Here is a 20,362-nt window from a genome sequence, read left to right as displayed (position 1 = left end):
GTGGCAGTCACCTTGGCAGGGAAAATGTCAATCTTGATGAGCAGGGAAGCCAGCTCCAGGTCTTCACTGTAGTTGTTCTTCAAAGGCACCGCTCTATATCCTAAGAGGAGGAAACCTGGCCCTTAGTACAGACAGGTGCCACACAATGGCCCAGCCCAACCCTGGCAGCAAGGTCCCCGGACACGGTGTTAGGGAAGGGTCCTCACCTGTCTTCAAGCCTTTTACGGGGAAAGTAGCCTGAGCCAAGAAGTTCTGATCACTAAACATGTCTTCCTCATACACCACAAAGCGAAGGAAGGCAAATTTAGGGTTACTGATCTGGAAGTGGAAGGGCTTGGCTGGCCACACAGGGTTCAGTCCATTGTCCACTGTGAAGGCAAGGGCCAGAGGCGTTAGGCTGCCAGTACGCTGAGGTACCCGGCAGGGAGAAGTTTTTAGCACCCCAAGATGAGGAGGGTGGTCCTGACTTACCTACAAACTCTGTCTTCTGTTTGACGCTGTCATACTCTGCCCCAGCCACCTCGATCTCCACAAAAGGGCACACAATGCCCCGGCCATTCTTTGGCAGATGCCGGGCCCCTAGTACCTGTAAGGCAGACAGAGATGGGACAGGACTTATCTCCCTGTTCTTGCATTACCATAACCATCACTCAGGAACAAGCCTCATGTGGAAGAAGCACGCCCTCTGCTGGGCCAGAAGAACTCTGCCCACTACGTCCACAAATCAGCCAGGGAAGCTGCTGGCTGCCTATAAAAATCTGAGCTCTGAGCTGGGAGTGGAGCTGTGGCTCAAATGGTAGAGCACTAACTAACCTTAAGCTAAAAAGCTCAGGGACAGTGGCCAGGCCCTGAATTTAAGCCCCAGGACCAGCACAGGTACACACTCACGTGTACACACATACATGTGCACACACACATACACACATGCACGCACGCACACCTGAGCTCTAACCAAAAGATTTCATTTGAGTTGTGCAATTTAAATCTACCTCACGTTATATCCATGTGTTTGGATATGGACTTTTTGGGGGGGGGCCAGTCCTGGGGCTTGAAGTCAGGGCCTGGGCACTGTTCCTGGGCTACTTTTGCTCATGGCTAGCACTCTACCTACCACTTGAGCTAGTGTGCTACTTCTGGCTTTTTCTGTTTTATGTGGTTACTGAGGAATTGAACCCAGGGCTTCAGGCATGCTAAGCAAGCACTCTAACACTAAGCCACATCTCCAGCCCCTGGAAATCTTTTGTATTACTTCTCCTTAGGGAAAATAAATATCAAAAGCAGTTTATGTTCATCCGTGGGTCTGTACTCGCCCCTGGCGTACCTGGCTTGGCCCCACACTACATTCATTCTTCCCTCGTGCTTCCCCGCTCTGACCCTGCCCTCACCCCCAGGCTAGCCCTTGCCACCACTTTTTACCACAAGCATGCTGTGCTCAAGCCCAGCTCTGGCTTGCTCTTGTAGATGGGCGCCTGGCTCTGCCACGCCGACCCGCCTAGTCTGTTAGGCAGGGGATTCCCCCAGGGTGGCCTTCCTGGAAGCCTGACTCCTTGGTGCCAGGAAGAAGCCATTCAAGCCAGCTTCCTCTGGGAGCCCAAGTGCACTGTGGGGACGAGACCCTTGCTGACCTGACCTTCTACCTCAGAGGATTGTTCTCGAGGAGCTCATGGCCCCCTCACTCACACGAGTCTTCTCTGTACATGGCTGTGCCCATCCCCACACACCGTGTGACCTCTAGCTTTGACTCCTGAGACATCCCCACTCTTGACAAATACACCATGAAATCCCTCACGAAAAGCAGCCCCATTCCCACCCGGGAGTCCACGAACACAGCTACCTCGATGCAGATGGCACAGGGCTCCAGTCCGCGGAGGCTGCTCTTGTCAAACGGGTCAAAGGCCTCATCTCGCATGGTGCTCGGCTGCAGCACGTAGCCACAGTGCCCTCCCGCCATGAAGAGGGCCTGGTTCATTTGCATAGGCTTGTCTGGAAGAGTGGGGTTCCGGTGGGTTCCAGCCCAACTGCCCTGATGCTCCTCCCCACTGTCCCCCGGCCCCAGTAAGGGGTCTCCTCACCTGGGGTCTGGAAGTTGAGCGCCACAAGTTGACTGCCACAGATCCACATAGGCAAAGGGTCATAATTAGAGGAGTCGAGCCGCTGGCCCTTGGGGTAGATGCGGGAGAGCTGCAGGCGGTTGTACTGGAGGAACTTCTTGCCTTTGGCCTTGTTCACGTACTTCTCAGCCTTGGTCTCAGGAAAGGAGGACATGTCTCGGTAGCAGGCACGTTCTGTGCCAATCTCTGAAGCCAAAACAGGGAGAATGCTTGCAGAGCCTGCCCACCCAGGGAGTGAAGGGGGCACCGAACACCCCTCTCCTGCCAGCCACAGAAAGTGCCTAAGCCACCAGGCCCCCACTCATCCCACCTGGGCCTGGCCTTACTCTCTTCGTCAAAGGGAACAGGCCTGCAGTAGACGACAAGCTCAGAAAGCTCCAGGGCAATCTTCTTCCTCCGTTCCATCATCTTGCCCTCCGTGAGCTGGGAATATAAACAAGGTGTCGTTCCCCCAGGCTCCCGCCCCTGCCAGCTGTCCACAGGCCCTCTGTCCCCCATTTCATGCAACTTCCAGATCCCACCAGTAGTAAACAAGGCAGATGTGGCCCTTTGTCCTCAGCTTCATCCTTTCCTGTCCTCCAACCAATTACTACCTCATGGGGACCCCAGGTCTGGCCGGGCTCCCTCCCCAGTACTTTCTGATCATCCCTCACCCAGCCTCATCCCTGGGTAGAAACAGTACGTCCTGGCCACCTGAGGCTGTACTAAGACCTCATGCCCTGCCTCTGCAACATCCACACCTGAAATGATCTTTACTACCTCAGTTTCCCAACAGCAACACAGCCCACTTTTCTCCACGCCTGATCAGAGCTGCAGAAACCCACCCAGAGGGCCCGCCCCTCTCCAGTGCTCCGGGACCCTCTTCTCATACTTCCTCTTTTGCTTTCCCACTGAACTCAGAAATGGTGCTGCCTCAGCCACTGGGTCTTTCAGTGCCTCACACGCCAACCCCAGCACATTCTGAGTGCCCGCCCCCTCTGCCTGGCTGGCATGTGCTTGTTTGTTCTAAAGCAGACACACCCCAGGTGCAATGTGCAACGCCTCTAAGCACGAGTGCCCTTCCTGCTATGCCAGGTCAGGGGAGCAGCCTCCCTCCTCCAGACACCTCTATGATCTGTCCCACAAGTAGAGAGCTCTTCCACCTCCAACCCCTAGACCCGCCCTTCCCGCATGGAGCTGCTGGCTACTGCCACCCAACCTAGGCATGTCACCGCCCGGCCTCAGCATCAGCACTGGTGCTAATGCCCGTGGGCATGCCAGGGTTCTTTTGGCACCACTCTACAGCGCTGCACATCAGAGGCTTGCTACCCCTAGGGGCTGCAGCCTCTGCACCCACTCTGGGCTCACCCTCTCCTACCATCTTCCTCACACTCCCAAGTGTCTGCACGCACACCCCTTACCCCAGAACATGGCTTGGGTTTCCCGCTCTGCAGCCCCTGGCCAGTGACCCAGACTCTGCATTCTCAACACTTCCGAAGCAACCCCATTGCTGTGAGTGAGAAGGATCTCCCAGATCCTTCCCTAAGGCAAGGCAGAGATGAGCTCAGCACGGCAGTCAACAACCTGCTTCTAAGGGACGAGTGACAGGAACTAGCTGTTCTCCTGGCCCCAGCAGCGCCTTCTAGGCTGCCCCTGGCTCGCACCCTGGCATCTGCCGTCTGCGCCACTTCACGGATCTTTTTCACCCAGTCTTGCAGCTCCTCCTGTGAGTCTGCAGCCACGTCCAGGGACCAATGGGTTACTGATGTCATGCTGATGGAGAAGACGAAGAGCCGGTTGTTCTTGCCCTCAGGACGGATGGCTGGGTGAGAGAAGATAAGAGCTAGAAACACTCGGAGGTCTGGGCTCCACAGGCTCCACCCAGGCTGCTGGCTCAGATGCGCTCCACCTCCTTCTCTCTTCCCAGCTACACCCTGCAAACGGAGGCTGAAGTGTGCGCCCATTTTACAGAGAACACTGCAGCTCACACACATCACGGGCAGCTGGCAGAACCAGAGCTTGAGTCCAGCTCTATACCTCCGCCTTGGGCCACAGCTCTCAGCATCTATGCTATGTGTTCTGACTCCACAGTGCCTGGCACAGGGCCTACATGCAAGGGACAAAGCTAGGAGTGACAAAGGGAGCCTGGGGTGGCCAGGTAATGGGGGGCCGGGGGAGAGTCTAGGTGAGAGCAGCCTTCAGGGCTTCAGCTACTAGCTTCACCTCCAGCAGCATGAAGAGTCAAAAGGAGAACCTGACCCTACAGAGGCGGGGGTAGGAGAAAGAGACCAGGGCTCACCGATCTGACAGGCCGGCACATCCAAGACCCCCCGCAGCAAATCCCCCAGAGGGCTGTTCTCGTCCAAGTGCTACGGGAAGCAAAGCCCACAGAATGGTCAGCGTGGCTGCCGCGTGCATGCGCAAAGGGAGCGTCTGTGCGCAAGACAAGGCATCTCGCAGGGGCACAGGGTACAGTCACCCAGGCAGGACTGGGACCGGAACAGAGGCACGCCAAGAGAGCCAGGACAGGAAAATCTCACCTCCCTCTCAGGCTCCAGAGCTGCAGGGCTGATCATCTCTTCCACATAATTTGACGGGAACCACAGCTGCTTCTTCCCGCCATAGTCCCCTCTCCACCTGGGCAAGTGCAGAAACTCTCAGAAACTGGCCCCACTGCCCACAAAGAAGGCGTCCTTTCCTGGGGGCTCCCACGCCTAAGCCAGGCCAAAAGCAGTGTCGCCGGTGCAATGTGTGGGCATGAAACCCATTGCGTGCCAGCTCCTGCCGCACCGCACACAGGCTCACCAGCCCCCGTCTTGCTTCTCTACGTTCTGGATGATGGCGCTCTTGGTGAAGGTCAGCTCATCCTCTCTCTGGGCCTTGTAGTCAAATAGGGCTTTGACTGCACACTGCAAAAGAGGAAGGAACATGTGGAATCAGACAGGCCCTCCCTGCCACACCCGACCACCCCCTCTGGGCTCAGGCCAGTGGGAGTTGCTGGAGCCGGCCATAAGCCCCAGTAGGGCCGGGACAGGGAGGGACTGTGCCAGGGAAGCTCCGGGGGACTTAGGTAGAATATTCTGAGCCCCACGGAGGCCAGAGGATGAATGAACCTTGAATCTACTCTCAGGAATCAGAGCAGGCAGGAGGGCAAGCTCTGTAGTGGCCCCTGTGCATCTCCCAGGGCCTGCAGCCTGTGGCGTGTCTCGTACTCCACTCCTGGCTGCTGAGGGGAGAGATACACAGGGCACAGTCTCCCACTTTAGAGTACAGAGCAGGAGGACCTGCCGCTACCTATGGCAGAAATGGAGGTGTGTGGGGGGAACCCCCACAACAGTTAAGAGTAGTGAGCGCCAACACACGGGATGGGGACTGGAGGTAGGGGGCTGGGAGAGCTGTGGTCATTTGCCAACCACACATCTCTCAGAACCTCTTGGGCCTCAGAAAACCACAACCACCATTTCTCACAGACCACAGATGAGCCCAGAACACAGACATGCAAGTCCCAAACAGCCGGGCACCGCTTCCCGTCTCATTTTTCCCAAAGTGGCTCGTACCTTGAATGTTGGCATGGGGTTGGCCTCCACATAGAACCCGGGGTTTCGTCCCTCGTATAGGGCCCCATAGTCAGGCTCCTGGGAAGAGGAGAGAATAGGACCTGTTAATACTCTAGAACCCAGACAAAAAGCAGCGGCTGGCTCCCTCCCCAGCAGAGGTGGCTTCTGCCAGGCCTTTCTGCCCTCCTCACTGGCACGTGGTCTACAGGCACTCCCTACTCCACCGCAGGCCTCAAGCTTCATCTGCACTTGTACCCAAGGCTCACAACATGGTTCTAAAATCTCTGCCTGCCTCCAGGTCCCTGCAGGTCCCACATGCTCCATGATTTTGCTCAGTGTCTGTACCTGAAGACAGAAAGAGCTGCGGGCATGCTCCTCCTGCCCCTCCTCTCACCTCCTCTCCTGCCTGAGACACTACGCCTCTACCCAAGGCCAGGACCTTGGTCAACACTCGCCTCTCCAGTGCTGCCTCACTCGCTCCCTCATCCCGGAGTGCCCCAGAGGCACATGTACAGCCACACTATGGAGTCTACTCCCCTTGCCTGGAACGTTCCACATTTCCCTCATGCGTGCCTCTCCCTGTGTGAGCTCGTAGAGATCCTTCTGCTTGAATGCAGCTCACATCCTTAAAGACACCACTCAGGATCTGCCACTCCCTTCTGGCACCCATACTGTGGCCCAGACAAGCCGAGGCTCCTCCTAAAACTCCTGTAACACCCAACAAGGTGTTGCTGCCAGGCGCATTGAGAGTCAGGGTCTCTCCTGTTCCCGCCACATTCCCAGCCCCTCACCGCAGTGCCGATCTTCTCCAGGGCCTCCTCATTGATGGGGTAGCGCAGCTTCATCTTGCGGTACAACGGGTGCTTCTCATAGTAGCTGATGAGATCGACGAGGCTATCAAACTCGGAGTTTCCCAGCATCACAGTCTGGCCCTCCTGCTGGACGCGGCAGTGCTTGATTTTGCCCTCGGCCCTGCATGAGAACTGCAAGTCACACGAACTGCCTGACACCGAGTGTCCAGGCCAGGCTCCCTCTCACGCCACGGGGGCTGCGCCTCACCGGAAGGAGATGGCATAGGAATTGGGCTCGCTCCGTTTCCGCACCAGAAAGGCTCCGTCACGAGGCACTCGCATCAGCATGTGCTCGGCCTGAGCTCTGGTCAGGCTCGGGTGATACCACCTGAGTACAGACAGGGTCAGGCCCCGCTGCCCGCACTGGCCACTCCCTGCCCAGCAGCCCATCCCCGTCCTTACTCTTTGCTCTCATGGGCATTGGTCTGTGGCACAGGTTCTGAAAGGCGCATCTCAAACTCATTGCAGCGCAGAGGCACCTGCTGATAGTGTGTGATGAGGTCGTAGAGGGAGTCGAATACGAGGTTGTCCGTCAAGAAGAACTTGGGGGTCCCGGCATCCTGCCGGGAGTGGATACGGCAGTGCTGGACCTTCCCGTTCCGCCTGAGGAGAGAACGAAGCGGCCTAAGACACAGGTGTGGGCTCCTCAAGTTTAACCCCAGCCTAGGTGTCCAGCCCCAAAGAGGGAGACCATTTTCCTAAGAAGCTCAGGTAGAAGAGAATCATGGGGGAGACCTTCAAATAGACGGGGACTCTACGGCCACATACACGTGCTGACTGGAACACATGGTGCTGGGACGGTTACCAGAAGGAGAGTGTGTAGTCGCCCACGAAGGTCTCGCTCTCTCGCACTAGGAAGGAGCCGTCGGGGGCCCCGGTCTCGATGCAGTACTCAGTGAGCAGGCGCTCAGCAATGTGCCGCCCATCCCGGCCAGCCCCGAGCTTCCCGTGGAACCACTTCTCACTGGAGTGGAGCTCTGTGCTCCCACTGGCCTGTGGGGTAACAGTCGTGGCTCAGACACTCAGCGCCTCTGTCCGGCCCCCGCCATCCTGGCCGCGGAGCGGGGCCAGCTCCTCACCTCTTTGGGCTCCTCCTCATCCTCGTTGCCCTGATCACTGCTGGTCTCCTCAGAGTAGTAGATCTTGCTGCTGGTCAGAACGAAGTAATGGGGATACCATTCCTGGGAAGATGGGGTGGGGGGCAGCTGTGAGCCAGAGGCCCCCACCTCCCGCCCTCACCAGCCCGGCCCTGCCCGGGCCTCACGTGGTTCACAGGGTCCTCCAGGTAGAGAATACCATTCTTGATGGAGTTGCTGATGTCATTCTCGGAGTACATCACAGAGGCGGGCACTTCCTCGTAGGCACTGCCCTCCGCCAGCTTCTTGTGCTGTGGTGGGGGCGGGGGAGGTCATGACGACCCCTGTCCCGAGCCTCGCCCCACCTCCTCACCTGGGGCTAGGCCTAGGGCAGAAGCCCCAGCCTGGGGAAGCGTGCTGGGACGCGCCCGGCGCCCCCCACACCTTGATGAGGATCTTCCTCTTCAGCTGGTTGGGCGAGGGGAGCCCATCCGCAGCAATGTCCACGGGCTTGGTGAGGAGCGTATCCCCAAGCACCTTCTTGAAGTACTGGGCCATGTTCCTCTGCTGGGCAATGCTACAGTGGTCTTCAATGGACAGGATGACTGGGTACCTGCGGGCGGCAGCAAGCCCAGTGACAGACCCCGCCCTTGTGCAGTCGACACTCAGTCCAACAGCACTCACAGAATGACCTGCTACAGCACCTCACCCAGAGAAGAGGTGGCCATAGGAGGGCTGGGAGCCAAGAGGCGGCCAGTGCTGTAGAGGGAGCCCCAGAGTGGGTACAATCACAGAGCTTTCCAACAGTGCCAACAAGGCAGGAGAGGGGAGAGGCAACCTCCAGATGCCACTGCTGGAGGGCTCCAGAGCTCTGGAGGTGACCAGGGTGCTCGAAGAGGGGCTCATCCCCCCGGAGAACAGGGGACAGACAATTCCTTGGGCTGTGAAGGGAAAGGAGCTGGTAGGACACTGGCCTAAAGAGACCACAGTCACAGAAATGCTGTGACGATGAGATGAGCTAGAGATGCTTCCTTCAGGAAAGAAAAGAAGGGTGGCTAAGGATGCAGGGTAATGGAGGAGAAAATCTGGTACCTAATGGCTTGGGCAAGAGCAGGCCAAGAGGAGGGGCACAGATGGAGAGGAGGGAGGAAAAGTCTTCCACATCACTCACTCTGAGGCCACGAAGGCGTGCTCCTTGATGGTGTGCAGGACATCCGAGAACTTGATCTTGGTGGTAAGCGTGTGCCCGTGGTAAATAACGGGCATCCCGTCTGGGCCATCCCAGCAGTCCACTGTGGGGCAATGCCATCCCATTCAAGCCCCTGGCCCGGTGCCCTTCCTCCCTCTCCCCCCAGCCCCTACATACACTCGATGCAGCGGCAGCCCATCCGCAGGCAGCGAGCGTAGGCTTCCAGGGAGGACTCGCTGGAGAACTGGTCCCCCGTCAGGTACCTGGACGCACGGGAGAGGCGGGTGGTATAGCCGAGGGGTCCGCCCTTCTCCCCAGGAGTAGCTGGGCGGGGTGGGGGGAGCCGCTCACGTGTTGTGTGAGGAGGAGATCCAGTAGTGGGACAGAGGGTTGTTCATGGTGTCCGGGCACACTGCATCCAGCTGGGAGTTCCACACACTGTTCTCTTTGGAGAACAGGAAGGTGACAAACTGTCCAGAAACAAAGGCGCAAGGCAACACAGTGAGCCCAGCTGCCGCCAGGACGGAAGGTGGGAGCTCAGTCTTAGCTGAGCTAGGTGAGGTGGGCAGTGGATAGAAACAGGACAGCACCCCAAGGAGAATCTAGTCCTAGGATGCACGTGGGGCCTGCCTACCCCACCATTTCCTCTGGCTGAAAGTGGGGCTTACCTCATCCAGGAAAAAGTATGGCTCCTCGATCTCTCGCAAGGGATCCCGGAGGAAGCTGAGCATGAATTCCTGTACCTGGAGCCGGTCAACAGCCCACAGCTCCTGGTGAATGGGAAGTGGTGGATGAGTGAGGCCTCCAGCGGAGGGGGGAACCCACCACTCAACCTGATCCGATGCCCAGTCCCAGCACAGTCTCACCGCTTGGTACTCAAGGAGGAACTGCTGGAATTCCGCGAGAGACACTCGGCAGAGATCCGGCCGTTCTCCAGTCCTGCAGGGAGAGAAGGTCAGTGCTAGGCTGCCAGCTGGCCAGCATGCCCGATGGACAAGACAGAGTCCAGCTTCCAGTCAGCATAGCTGCCCTAGATGGTCCAGCCTGGCTCCCTCACTGCCTCCCACCCAGATCTGGAATAACCCAGGGTAGAACCCCAACCAAACCTCAGAGTGTTGGCTTCCAAGAAAGGGAGGTCCATCTGCAGGAAACAGAACCTGGTCAGAGTGAGAGCTGTGGGAAGCCATGCAGGAACGTGGCTCTCGGGAAGAGAGGCTGGGCGGCAGATGGGGCAGGCCTCAGGAGGGTACTGGAGCTATGCCACCCACAAGTCCCCAAGCAGGCAAGCAGAGCTGGGGCAGGGGCCTGGGTGAGGGCAGGGGCGGATAGGGGGTGGGACAGGTGGCTCATGCACCGTCTTCTGGGCGCTGTACATGAGGCTGCGGTACAACTGGGCAAACTGTCCGTAGGTGACATCCCCGCTGCGCTGCTCCAGGTCCTACATAACACAAAGCAGCAGGAGTCCTGGTCAGGCCCCAGCGGAGGGGCTCCCGGCCTCCCCATCTGGCTATCACACAGATCCCGGGACTCTTACCGTCAGCCGCTCCCGCAGGAAGCGCATGTTGGGGACCCGGTAGTTAACCTGGGACAGCATGTTTTTCAGGTCCTTGGCAGAAATACTGAAAATAATGGACATCCACCTAAGCCTACCTGCAGCCAGTTGAGTCTCCAACTCTTCCTGAGGGCCAGACTGGATCAGAGGGAAACCCCTTCTGAAGGAAGGGGCAAGGGAAGGAAACCTCTCGTTTCCTCTGTGCCTCTGTTTCTTCCCTTGAGCTAATCAATCAATCAATGAAGCAAACAAACACAAACAAAAAAGCCCATGATTCTGGCAAGAAGTGACCAGACTCAAGAAAATGGGTCAGGCATGACTGGCAGGAAAATTCATCTCCGGCACCCCAAATACTGCTCAAGCCTATCTCCCTCGCTCAGAGTGGGGTGTGGCTTCACCGGAACACAGGGCACTGCTCACTTGAAAGAGTCTACCCGCTTCCCTGGAACCAGCAGCATCACTATGCGTGGGACAAGTCCCCTCCAGTCCCGGCCCTCCAGGTCTGTCCCTGGCCAGGGCATGAAGCCAGAATGTGGAGAAGTAGGGCTGACTCCCCTAGCCAGGCAGGGGGTGTGGGAGTGGAGGCCTGAGACCCGGCAGGAGTGCAGGTGCTCAGCCGGCTCGTCAGACCCCGGGCCCCAGGAGGAGGGTGCTGTCAGGCTCTCCACTCTCCAGTGAGGAGCCACACTTTCTACTGTGCTCCCTCGTCCCTCTGTGCATTCTCTATGGTCAGCACACAGAACCCAGAACCCAGTCCTTCCTCCTGCTTCCCCGCCGGCCCCACCTCGGCTGCAGCGGCCATAGTCCCCTTATGCCCGAGCCGCTCACCACACGGTGATGCTGCTGATCCCACTGAAGTCAGCGTGTAGTCTTCACCTCTCCCTTTCTTGGGGTTTCCTTTTACCTTCACCAGCTATTAGCAGACCCAATCCTAATGTGAGGTCAGCACCCCCTTTCCACGTGTGCACCCAGTGCAAGTCACATACTAACCTACCAAGGCTTTCACGTGTGTGTGTGTGTGTGTGTGTGTGTGTGTGTGTGTGTGTGTGTGTGTGTGTGTGTGTGTGTGTGTATATATATATATTATTTTTTTTTGTGGTGGTGGTGGGGCTTGAACTCTGGGCCTGAGCTCTTCAGCTCAAGACTACTGCCCTACCCCTCTCCAGTGGTTAACTGGAGATAGGAGTCTCATGGACTTTAGAGCCGGGGCTGGCCTCCTGAGTGGCTAGGGTTACAGGTGTGACCCTATATGGTATGCCCAGCTTGCCCACACATTCTAACGGTACCATCTCCGGCCCCAACTGTTCCCTGAACTCATTCCACCTCCTGCCGACTCCACACCTCTTCCTGGGCATCTACCATGCATCATGAAATCACCACCCCACACCGCGAGCTCCCTAAGACGGGCTCCCCTCCAGATTGTCCATCTCACTCAATGACAGCTCCATTTTCCAACTGCTCAAGCCAACGAGCCTGCTGATCCTTTAACTCAGACACCAAAGTCAGTGTCAGGGAATTCTCTTTGGTTCTATCTTCAAAACACAATAGTCAAAATCCAGCCACTTGCTACCTACATTCCACCCGAGTCCAAGCCCTCATCTTCCCTTCAGAATGGTGACGTGGTGACAGTCCTCCCCAAGCAGCCTGCAGGAACCTCACAAACTAAGTCAGGCTATGGCACTCATCCAAACCTCGCAGCTTCCTGCCTCTCAGAATGATCACAGTGCCTTAACCGTGAACCCACACAAGCACACTTAGCCTTTGCTTCCCATCTCTTGGCCTTTCTGACTGCCAATGCAGATCTAAAAACTGTTAACTTCAAAGCACGCCCTCCTTCACTACGCTGCCAGCTGCCTGAACTCTCAAGATGACCTGGCAGACACGTTGGTTGGAAACACCTACTCTGCCCGGTGGCAGACTGCACAACAACTCATGCTAACTTTTCTTGTCAGCTTGCACCAAGGCCACTGGAGGACGTTCTGCAGAAGGCTATGTGTACCAGAACTCCCTGGCCCACTTGAGACAGGCTGGCCCCCTGGATCTCTTCCGACAGCACTTAAGAGGCACAGCTGTTGTTCTGGTGGTCTCTGTCTGCTGGGTACAAGCCATAGCTTAGCACCTACCGATCCTCTCGATTGCGATCCACGGAGTAGAACTGTTTCCGAAGCCACCTGGAGAGAGTGAGAAGCAGGAGGTGAGGGCCATGCCCCCAGCTAGGGTGGGTACTAGGGAGCAGAGGAGCAGTGGTGTCAGCATACAGACAGGCTTACAGTCCATGACCCTGTGCCCTAAGGTCCCAGCTCTGAGGCCCACCAGGGTGGGCCTTACCTCTCAATCTGAAGGGGTGTGGCTGCCTGCAATGTGTCCTCTGTCAGCCAAGTTAAGCCTTTGATCCACATGTTGACTTCATCCTCAGATGTAGCTGTGAGCAAAGCAACAGCCGAGCTAAAGGCCAGGGACCGGCAAGCAATCCCCTGACCTCTGCTCTGCCTGGACTCCCACCTTGTAGGCTCAGGGTCTTCAAGCGGAATTCCATTCCATAGAGGATGACAAAGCAATGTGACTGGTCAGGCCGGAAAGCAGGGTCCTCTTGATAGCGGTCAAAGTCCCGTGAGGTCTTCCCGGGACGAATCTCCTTAATTTCACGAATGTCAACTAGGAAGGTAATGGAGGGGCAAAGGTCAGGCTGGCCCAAAGGAAGGCAGCGTGGTCTCCTCAGTCCCACACTCTTCCCCAGGGAGGGAATGAAAAGAAAGACAGCCACACGGGCAGAGCCCAAACCATTCACAGTTCTCTGAGGTGACAAGAGAGAGGCATCAATCTAAGGTTAGACCTTTGCTAAGGACTAGAGGCCAGAAAGAGTGTTCTCTCTGGGGAGGGTGCACTGTGCCGACCCCTTCCCTCATCTGTGTTTCCTTGCTGAGCATACTTGCAGGATGCTTTGACCTGGGAAAGAGACGGACTCAATGGGGACACTAGGCCGTTGGGTGCAAACTGCTTTCTGACCACATATAGCATACATAAGCCAACTGTAAAGGCCAAGCAGGCAGAGCTGAGCAGGTCCACACAGGGCTCAGGCCCAGAGATCTGGGAATAACAGAACTGTCTCACATTTTCAAGACATTCCCACAGAAGTCTCAGCCACAGCAGATCCTTCAATCCACCTGCAGCAGCAGCATCACTGCTGGTCCAGCCCCTCGGTTCCCTACCACGACAGTCACGGCCCAATTCCATCTTCATAGCCAAATTCCCTGGCCAGAAACCCTGACCCTGTGTCCAATGGCCCTACCCCTAATTCTCACCAACCACTCATCCTTCCTGAATGAATCTTCATAAAACAGTGTTCAGACCCCTGTAGGTCCCATTCATTTCTCTCCCGAGACTGCCATTGCCAGCCTAATTAGGATCTGTTCCCTCTATGACCCTCAAGGCTGTGAGATAGGGCTCAGATTTATCTCCAAGCTTTCACCTTCCCATCTTCTCTACTCCATCCAACTGAAACTGGACCTACAGCTATAGCTTTTGGTCCCCATTTCATCCTAGTCTTTGGCCTGGCTTCATAGTCCCAGGATCCATCTGTTCCCTACATAGGGCTACCCTCTTATTAATCATGTTGCGTGTCCACTTTCTCATCTCCCCCAGAGGCCAGGCAGTGCTTGCTGAATGACTGAATGAACAAATGAGGAAAAGTAACCATGTATGTTGGGAAGGAGCAGTGAAATAGGTAGGTCTGGAGTAAAAATGAGACCCTGTGTCCAGATAGAAAGGAAAGAGGGAGAACTAGGTCAAAAAGACAGCCTGAGAACCGTTTCCAAAGATGTCAGGGGAAATGCCCAGATCAGAATCTGCAAAACAACCACAAACTCTGCCCTTTGAAACAGAAACCAGAATGCTTTTCCGGTGTGAAGCTCACATCACCCCCTCCCATACTTTCTTATGAAGGGGCATGAATGTGTGTGCACTCTTGCACACACGGGCATGCACACACACAGAGGTCTGGGTGTGCGTGATCCTTCACAGGGGTCTTTCCCTTCTGCTACTCACCAGGTGCCAGGGCTAATGCACAATGATGTGGTTGACAATTTGTGGGCAGCTGCAGGGCCGACCTGGGCCCGTTGCTAGTTCACATGCAGGACCCTTAACCTCAACACACATGCAGACAGCGGGTTCTAGCTAAGCTCTAGCCTGTCCTGTATGTTTCTGCCTGAAGGTTAATAATAATCAGGCAAAGAGCAGCTGGAGGCCAGGCATCCTGCATTCTTAAGCCCCCAGCGGTCACAGCAGGTCTGTTGCTATTTTCTTAAGGAGAAACCAGCATGGCTTGAGGCCTCCTGAGACCATCAAGCCAAAACAAAGCTGAAAAGGACCTGGCAGCAGTGAGATACTCCACTGTGCTCTTGGAGAGCACATGCTTGCCTCCCTAAACAAACGCAGTGTAGTCCTTCCTGAGAACTGCTATCACAAGGAAGAGACTCCCTCTTCAGGCACGTCCTACGCCTCATTAGTGGTTGGGAAGGGGAGGGTGAGCCAGCCCAGCGTGTTCTGGGGCAGACCCTCCATGGGCCAAGAAGATCAGGCAGTGAGACCCTCCCAGAACTGGGAGCTTGGGGAGCAGAGAACTACTCAAAGAAGACTGAAGACCCAACTTCTTCCTCCACAGTTTCATTGGAGACCAATGCTCAAGGAAATATTGAAGAAAAGAACTGAGATACTGATAGACTGCTCAGGAGACAGGGGAGTGAAGAGGAGAGCTCTGTGAGGACAAGGGATGGATTCCACAGCAGAGGGCGGCCTGGTGTGCACTGTGATGACAAAGCCTGAATAGAGGCGCATCCAAACCTGAGAGGGGACTGCTCAGCCAGCCAGCCCATCAGGAACTCTCACACACCGGCTCCTCCAGGACTGGAGCTCCATGCCAGCTCAGGAGTGGCCTGGGCAATGCCATTCCATACATGGCTATGGGTGGGCAGTGATAAGTGCCTGAGGCAGTGAAGGGGCCCAGCCTCTTACATTCAGCTTCCCACAAACTGATGACGGGACTCAGCCCCTCTGCAAGGCTCTGGAATGACAGATCACTGTGCTTGTGCCAAGGAACAACATCATACACCAGCTCTGAGGGCTAAGAACCTTTTCAGAGGTCAGGCTGCTTGATGCTCCAAGTGGAATTCCAGGCTCTGCCCTGCTTCATGCCCGATGAGAATCTGCCTCTTCGCACTCCTGCAGAAAGCCTGTCCTGACCATCTGCTTCCTGGCACTGCCAGGCCTTGCAAGGAGAGCCACGTGGATCTCTCATCGCAGCTATGAGGCTCTGGCAGATTTTCGCTTCTTGAGCAAAGGAACTCTTTTTACCTCAGGGTTTCTGGGAAGGCCTTCTTGAGAGCACACTGCCCATGCCTGGTGTTACTGACATGGGATCTATGAAAGCTGGTAGCAAAAGAGGTAAATGTAGCTTCCTGCTGGGGAGCACACGCAAACCTATGAAAAAGAAAAGCCACAAGTAGCTGGCATTGTCCTCAAGGCAGCAATCGGCTCAAAATGGAGGCTCACAGGATGGGGACACGGTGCTGGGGCAGCTTCACGGTACCGAGATTGATGTATGCAGACGTGCCCTAAGTCAGGGGCTGCTTTCTGAGTTTGTGGCACCCTACCTGCACACTCCCAAGTCTGGGCCACAGATCACACCCACACACATAGTCAGATGGAGGAATGGGAGATAGATGAAAGCACCAAGGCCAAGCCTGCTAGCTGCTCTGGCTTACTGTGGGCAAATGATGGCGCTGGTGAGGATGCGCTCTGCACTTCACAAAGACACCACATGGAAGCGGCCATTCTGGCCCAGCCCATTTCCGCAACCTTCCACTGGCTTGTGTCTTGGTTTTCAGAACAAACAAGAATGCTTGCTACCAGCTCTAATTCTACAAGACTGAATTTGTTGTATTAAAAGCTTACACCATCAGTCCTCTCTTTCTTCTTCAGTCCAGGGACAGATTCCTGGCTTGAGACCACAGAGACCAGAGTTCAGCACTTAGAGCAGACTATCTGGGCTTTTCGGATATGCCAATGTCCTGTAACAATGCTGTCCCTTTAAGAGGCTGTTTCCTCAACTGAGCCACAGAATCTCAAACATTTTTTGCTTTAGGAGCTGTGAAGCTAGACAGCTCTCAGTGCTGGCTCAGAACATGTTTCCTACCGTAGAACCTGCTTCCTACCTCTGGGATAACCCAAAAGGTACAGCTGGGTGGGCAGGGAAAGGGTGCTGTCAAAGGTACAAGCTAAATGGCAGCCAGCCAGCCTGGAGCCTGGGAAAAGGGGGCGGACAATGAGGACCCATGTAAATGCTTGGCTCCTCTAAAGGCAGGGCGGCTTCCTGTCTTAGGCTCCCACTCTCCCCCCTCTCCCAGACACCAGGCCCAGCTACAGGGTTACCATCAGCTCTCCTGCTGAGACCAGTTGGCCAACCATCTTATCCAGCCAATGCAGGGATGGAAACAGGGAGAGGGCAGTAGTCAGTAGCAGGGTTCCTGCCCAGCAGGAACCCTGGAGAGAGAAAGGGAATTGCAAGGGTGGAGCATTAAGTCTTTTATGTAATTCCTCAGAGCTGGCTCCCCTGGGAGCAAGCCAAGTCCTCCTCAGGGTTAGAAACCCAGCCAGCCCGGGGAAAGGAGAGGAAGCCCAGCCACCAAACCCAAGACCTTAGTTTAGACTCAAGTTTCTTGGTCAGAACTTACGTCCTAATGTTCTCCGACTCTCAGCAACAGCTCCACAGATAGTGTCCTCAGACCCAGATCACAGGACAACAGGAGGTGACGCTTGGGCACACTTCGTTCCATGTCTGAGGACCAGTGGGAGAAGACTCGCCCACCTCCCAGGACAGAGGGACCACTAGCCAAAATCTGACACGCAAGTTACACCGTCAAGGCTTCCACACACACCTGACCTGGAAGAGCAGCTAGGCTTTAGTTGGCATCCATCCTCTTTCCTACCTTGGTAAACAGGAAGAAGCTATTCAGATAGCTGGATGGGATCTCTCTGCACAGACCTTCTTGTACTACTACAACCTAACTGCTTCAGGTCACAGCTGCACAGGATTCTTGCCAATACACAAGTCACCTACAGTTAAGATTCTGTAAGAATCTCTTCTTCAGAGACATTAAAAGTAAATAAATAGATGGAGAGTCTGAAAGGTGGTTTATAGCAAACTGAGGCCCTCTCACTATTCCACGGCAGCCTTAGCTCTAACACTCAGAATGTAGAGAAAGAACAACACATGTGACCACAAGCTTCATGCCAGCCAGCCAAGCATTTTCTTCCCTAGTAGATAGCATATTAACAGCCATTTCTGAAGTGGCAACAGTATGTCTAGACCCCAAGGAATGGTAAGGGGAGGCACAGAGGAGACAAAAGGGTGAACAAATGCAGAGTGGTACTCACTAGACATGAACTGGAAATCTATGAGTGGGGACAAGAGGAAAAAACTAGGAGAGAGCAGGGATGTGGTGACACTGTCCAAAAAGAAACACATTCTTTACCTGATTTACATAACTAACTAACTCCTGTGTACATCACCTTTATAATAAGAGAAAATTAAAAAAAAAAAAGAATGGAAAGGAAAAGAAAAGAGAAGAAAGGAGATCTGGCTTAGAAAACTCAGAACCTAAAGAGAGCTCAATAGTCATCTGTGAGGTTCATTCATTCTTTCCCTCAGTTACTAGGGCCAGATTCCTTGTCAGGCCCTGGGTCGTCCTGGGGAAACAGATCGATAAAGCACTGGAGTTCCTGCCCAGGAGAAAATCCCTGCCTGAGGGAGGAAACAGATGGGGAAGCAGATAACTATGAAGTCATGAAAAGAGTGGAACAACTGGACATGTGTGTGGTGCTGAGCATGTACAAAGGGCCTCAGAGGCTCCTGAAGAAGGCAGGACTGGAGGACTGTCCTGAAGGCCAAGCATCCACACAGGAGAGGCAGCCTGTTTATAGAGTATCATGGATGAGAGGAGAGCTAAGTGGGCTACACTGGCCTTGACCATCAGCAAAAAGCAGCTTTCCCTAACTTCTCTGCTCAAACTCAGAAGACAGCCCCAGGGTCAGCCTCTGGGTCAGGAGCACTATGTTTGCTGGCCCTGGCTACAGAGGAGACGTCAGCTCCCAGGACTATCCTGGATCTCAAAAGGTCGCCCGCAAGGGACCAGAGTCACGAGGTATCAAGGTAATAGGTGTAATTCGCTTTCTATTGTCTTCTTTCCTAACTACAATTTCCTTCCTATTGGAAGCTCTGCCCTTGACACTTCCTAGAGCTTCACCTGGTTTACTAAGCACTGGCCTTCATCAAAGATCAAGCCAAAGTCCTCTCCTCTTCTAGTAGTCTGCCTTCTTCCTGGTCAATATGAGCCAATGCCCATGGCTTTAATTACGTATGTATAGACAACTCACAAAGTATCTCTAATTTCTAAGCTTCTCATCCTACAATCCAACTACCTACTTCCCGTCCCCACCTATCTGTCCATCTCAAAATCACCCAAAAGGCAACCCTTGAGCCAAACTGTAAGAATCATGGCCCTTGGGTCAGCTAACAATGTCACTATTCAAACAGGTACACTAACCTACACTTCAGATTCCTCCTTTACATTCTCTGGTCTTTCATTAGCCCTCTGGCATTACCTGCTGCCTTAGGCAATCGCATCTAAACACCTTCATTGAGAGATGTCATACAAGGTACTTACAGGTACCTGGAGCTTGAATATAGGAGAAAGGTTTAGATTTATGTACAGTACTAGACAGATCGTGTGAAATAGAACCCAAGACTCAGGACTATCCATGCTGCTTCATGCTGTAGGCATGTGTGCTGTGCTGCCTTAGAACTCCTGTGACAAGTGACCAAGTAAAGAGGGGAGGGTAAAAGGTCAGGCTGCACTACGACCAGCAGTGGTTAAGTCTAGTCTAAGACTGACTGACTGTCTTATCCACTACAGTGTACTCGTCTCCGCTGCCAGAACTGCCCCTGTTCACTCTAACCCCATGGTCCAGAATACCTGCTGCCCTTCTTTTTCTTGCAGAGAGTAGAGAAATGGAATGGTTTAAGAGGAGTAAAAAAAACCTGGGTCTCTTTCCCATGAAGAAATACCAAGGCCAGGAACTGAAGTGTGGAGACAAATGGGAGGGGAAGCGCAGAGACCTGAGATGTCTCCTCAACGAGCCCCAGGTCCCCATTCTCTGGTTTCTGTGCTATGGCCACCTCCTGAGCCAGTCTTAAGCCCTAACACAGAGGAAACCTTGGCCATGGTTGGGGACCTTCTCTGAGAAGCCATCAAACCAGAGGCGTCGCCCTTCCTGCATGCACCCCACAAGGCTCTCCTATCTTAGAGATGCATGACTAGGCACTCCAAAGCCTCTGGTCATGCTCCTTTTGAGTCACATTCAGCCCAGGTCACGCTCCTGTCACTGACTTGCTTTCTAGCGAAACAAGCTCCAGTGAGTGATCTTTTCTTTGAATTTACCCTACAGCACAACTTGCAGTCTTCCCAAAAAGCCCACCCCACATTCCTCACACTCACCTCCCACTAAGTGCCACTAGTTCATACCTGCAACCTCGTTACCCAGGAGGCTGAGACCTGAGGATCACAGTTTGAAGCCACCACAGGCAGGGAAGTCTTCAGACTTATCTCCAATTAACTAGTAAAAAACTGGACGTGGAGTTGTGGCTCGATTATTAGAACACCAGTCTTGGGGAAAAAAACCTCAAGGACAGCATTCAGGTCCTGAGCTCAAACCCAGGTCCAGCACATGCACACAAAAATCACCTCCCCAAGAGATACAGCTCCTTTATATTTCCCTCTACTACTTTTAATTACGTAGAAGTCTACCTCCATATAAAGCTTCTTGCCCCGCTCTCCCACTAGCATACATTAAACACAGAGATCTATGATTTTAGGGTAAGACAGTTCTCAGAGCAGAGACCAGCTCACCCTCTTAGAAGCCATCTGACGCCAGGTACTCTGATCATCAGAGAGAATGTTCTCATGCAATGCAGGCCTCCAGTGGGCCTTCTCC

The 20,362-nt window shown here is 54.6% G+C and overlaps 1 protein-coding gene across 1 annotated transcript in view; it reads right to left on the bottom strand.

The window, feature by feature from the left end:
• Plcg1 (phospholipase C gamma 1) overlaps positions 1–20,362 on the bottom strand; it is a 34,384-nt gene that overhangs the window by 1,638 nt on the left and 12,384 nt on the right. Inside the window, exons 2-30 of the mRNA XM_090352370.1 lie at positions 12,818–12,970; positions 12,644–12,737; positions 12,439–12,486; positions 10,298–10,382; positions 10,118–10,201; positions 9,870–9,904; positions 9,630–9,702; positions 9,432–9,533; positions 9,115–9,233; positions 8,941–9,026; positions 8,746–8,866; positions 8,019–8,187; positions 7,763–7,885; positions 7,578–7,679; positions 7,304–7,491; positions 6,901–7,101; positions 6,707–6,826; positions 6,439–6,619; positions 5,648–5,725; positions 4,896–4,999; positions 4,631–4,727; positions 4,390–4,459; positions 3,755–3,912; positions 2,438–2,534; positions 2,073–2,297; positions 1,835–1,983; positions 472–586; positions 207–368; positions 12–100 (exon numbers count right to left, since the gene is read on the bottom strand). Coding sequence (XP_090208496.1) covers positions 12–100; positions 207–368; positions 472–586; positions 1,835–1,983; positions 2,073–2,297; positions 2,438–2,534; positions 3,755–3,912; positions 4,390–4,459; positions 4,631–4,727; positions 4,896–4,999; positions 5,648–5,725; positions 6,439–6,619; positions 6,707–6,826; positions 6,901–7,101; positions 7,304–7,491; positions 7,578–7,679; positions 7,763–7,885; positions 8,019–8,187; positions 8,746–8,866; positions 8,941–9,026; positions 9,115–9,233; positions 9,432–9,533; positions 9,630–9,702; positions 9,870–9,904; positions 10,118–10,201; positions 10,298–10,382; positions 12,439–12,486; positions 12,644–12,737; positions 12,818–12,970 — 3,428 coding nt within the window. The remainder of the gene's footprint in view (positions 1–11; positions 101–206; positions 369–471; positions 587–1,834; positions 1,984–2,072; positions 2,298–2,437; positions 2,535–3,754; positions 3,913–4,389; positions 4,460–4,630; positions 4,728–4,895; positions 5,000–5,647; positions 5,726–6,438; positions 6,620–6,706; positions 6,827–6,900; positions 7,102–7,303; positions 7,492–7,577; positions 7,680–7,762; positions 7,886–8,018; positions 8,188–8,745; positions 8,867–8,940; positions 9,027–9,114; positions 9,234–9,431; positions 9,534–9,629; positions 9,703–9,869; positions 9,905–10,117; positions 10,202–10,297; positions 10,383–12,438; positions 12,487–12,643; positions 12,738–12,817; positions 12,971–20,362) is intronic.

This window comes from Megascapheus bottae, chromosome 18, assembly GCF_031878675.1.
Source record: "Megascapheus bottae isolate mThoBot1 chromosome 18, mThoBot2.hap1, whole genome shotgun sequence".
Lineage (NCBI taxonomy): Eukaryota > Metazoa > Chordata > Mammalia > Rodentia > Geomyidae > Megascapheus > Megascapheus bottae.
Note: the sequence above shows the minus strand (reverse complement) of the source record. Positions and strands in the feature narration are given on the sequence as shown.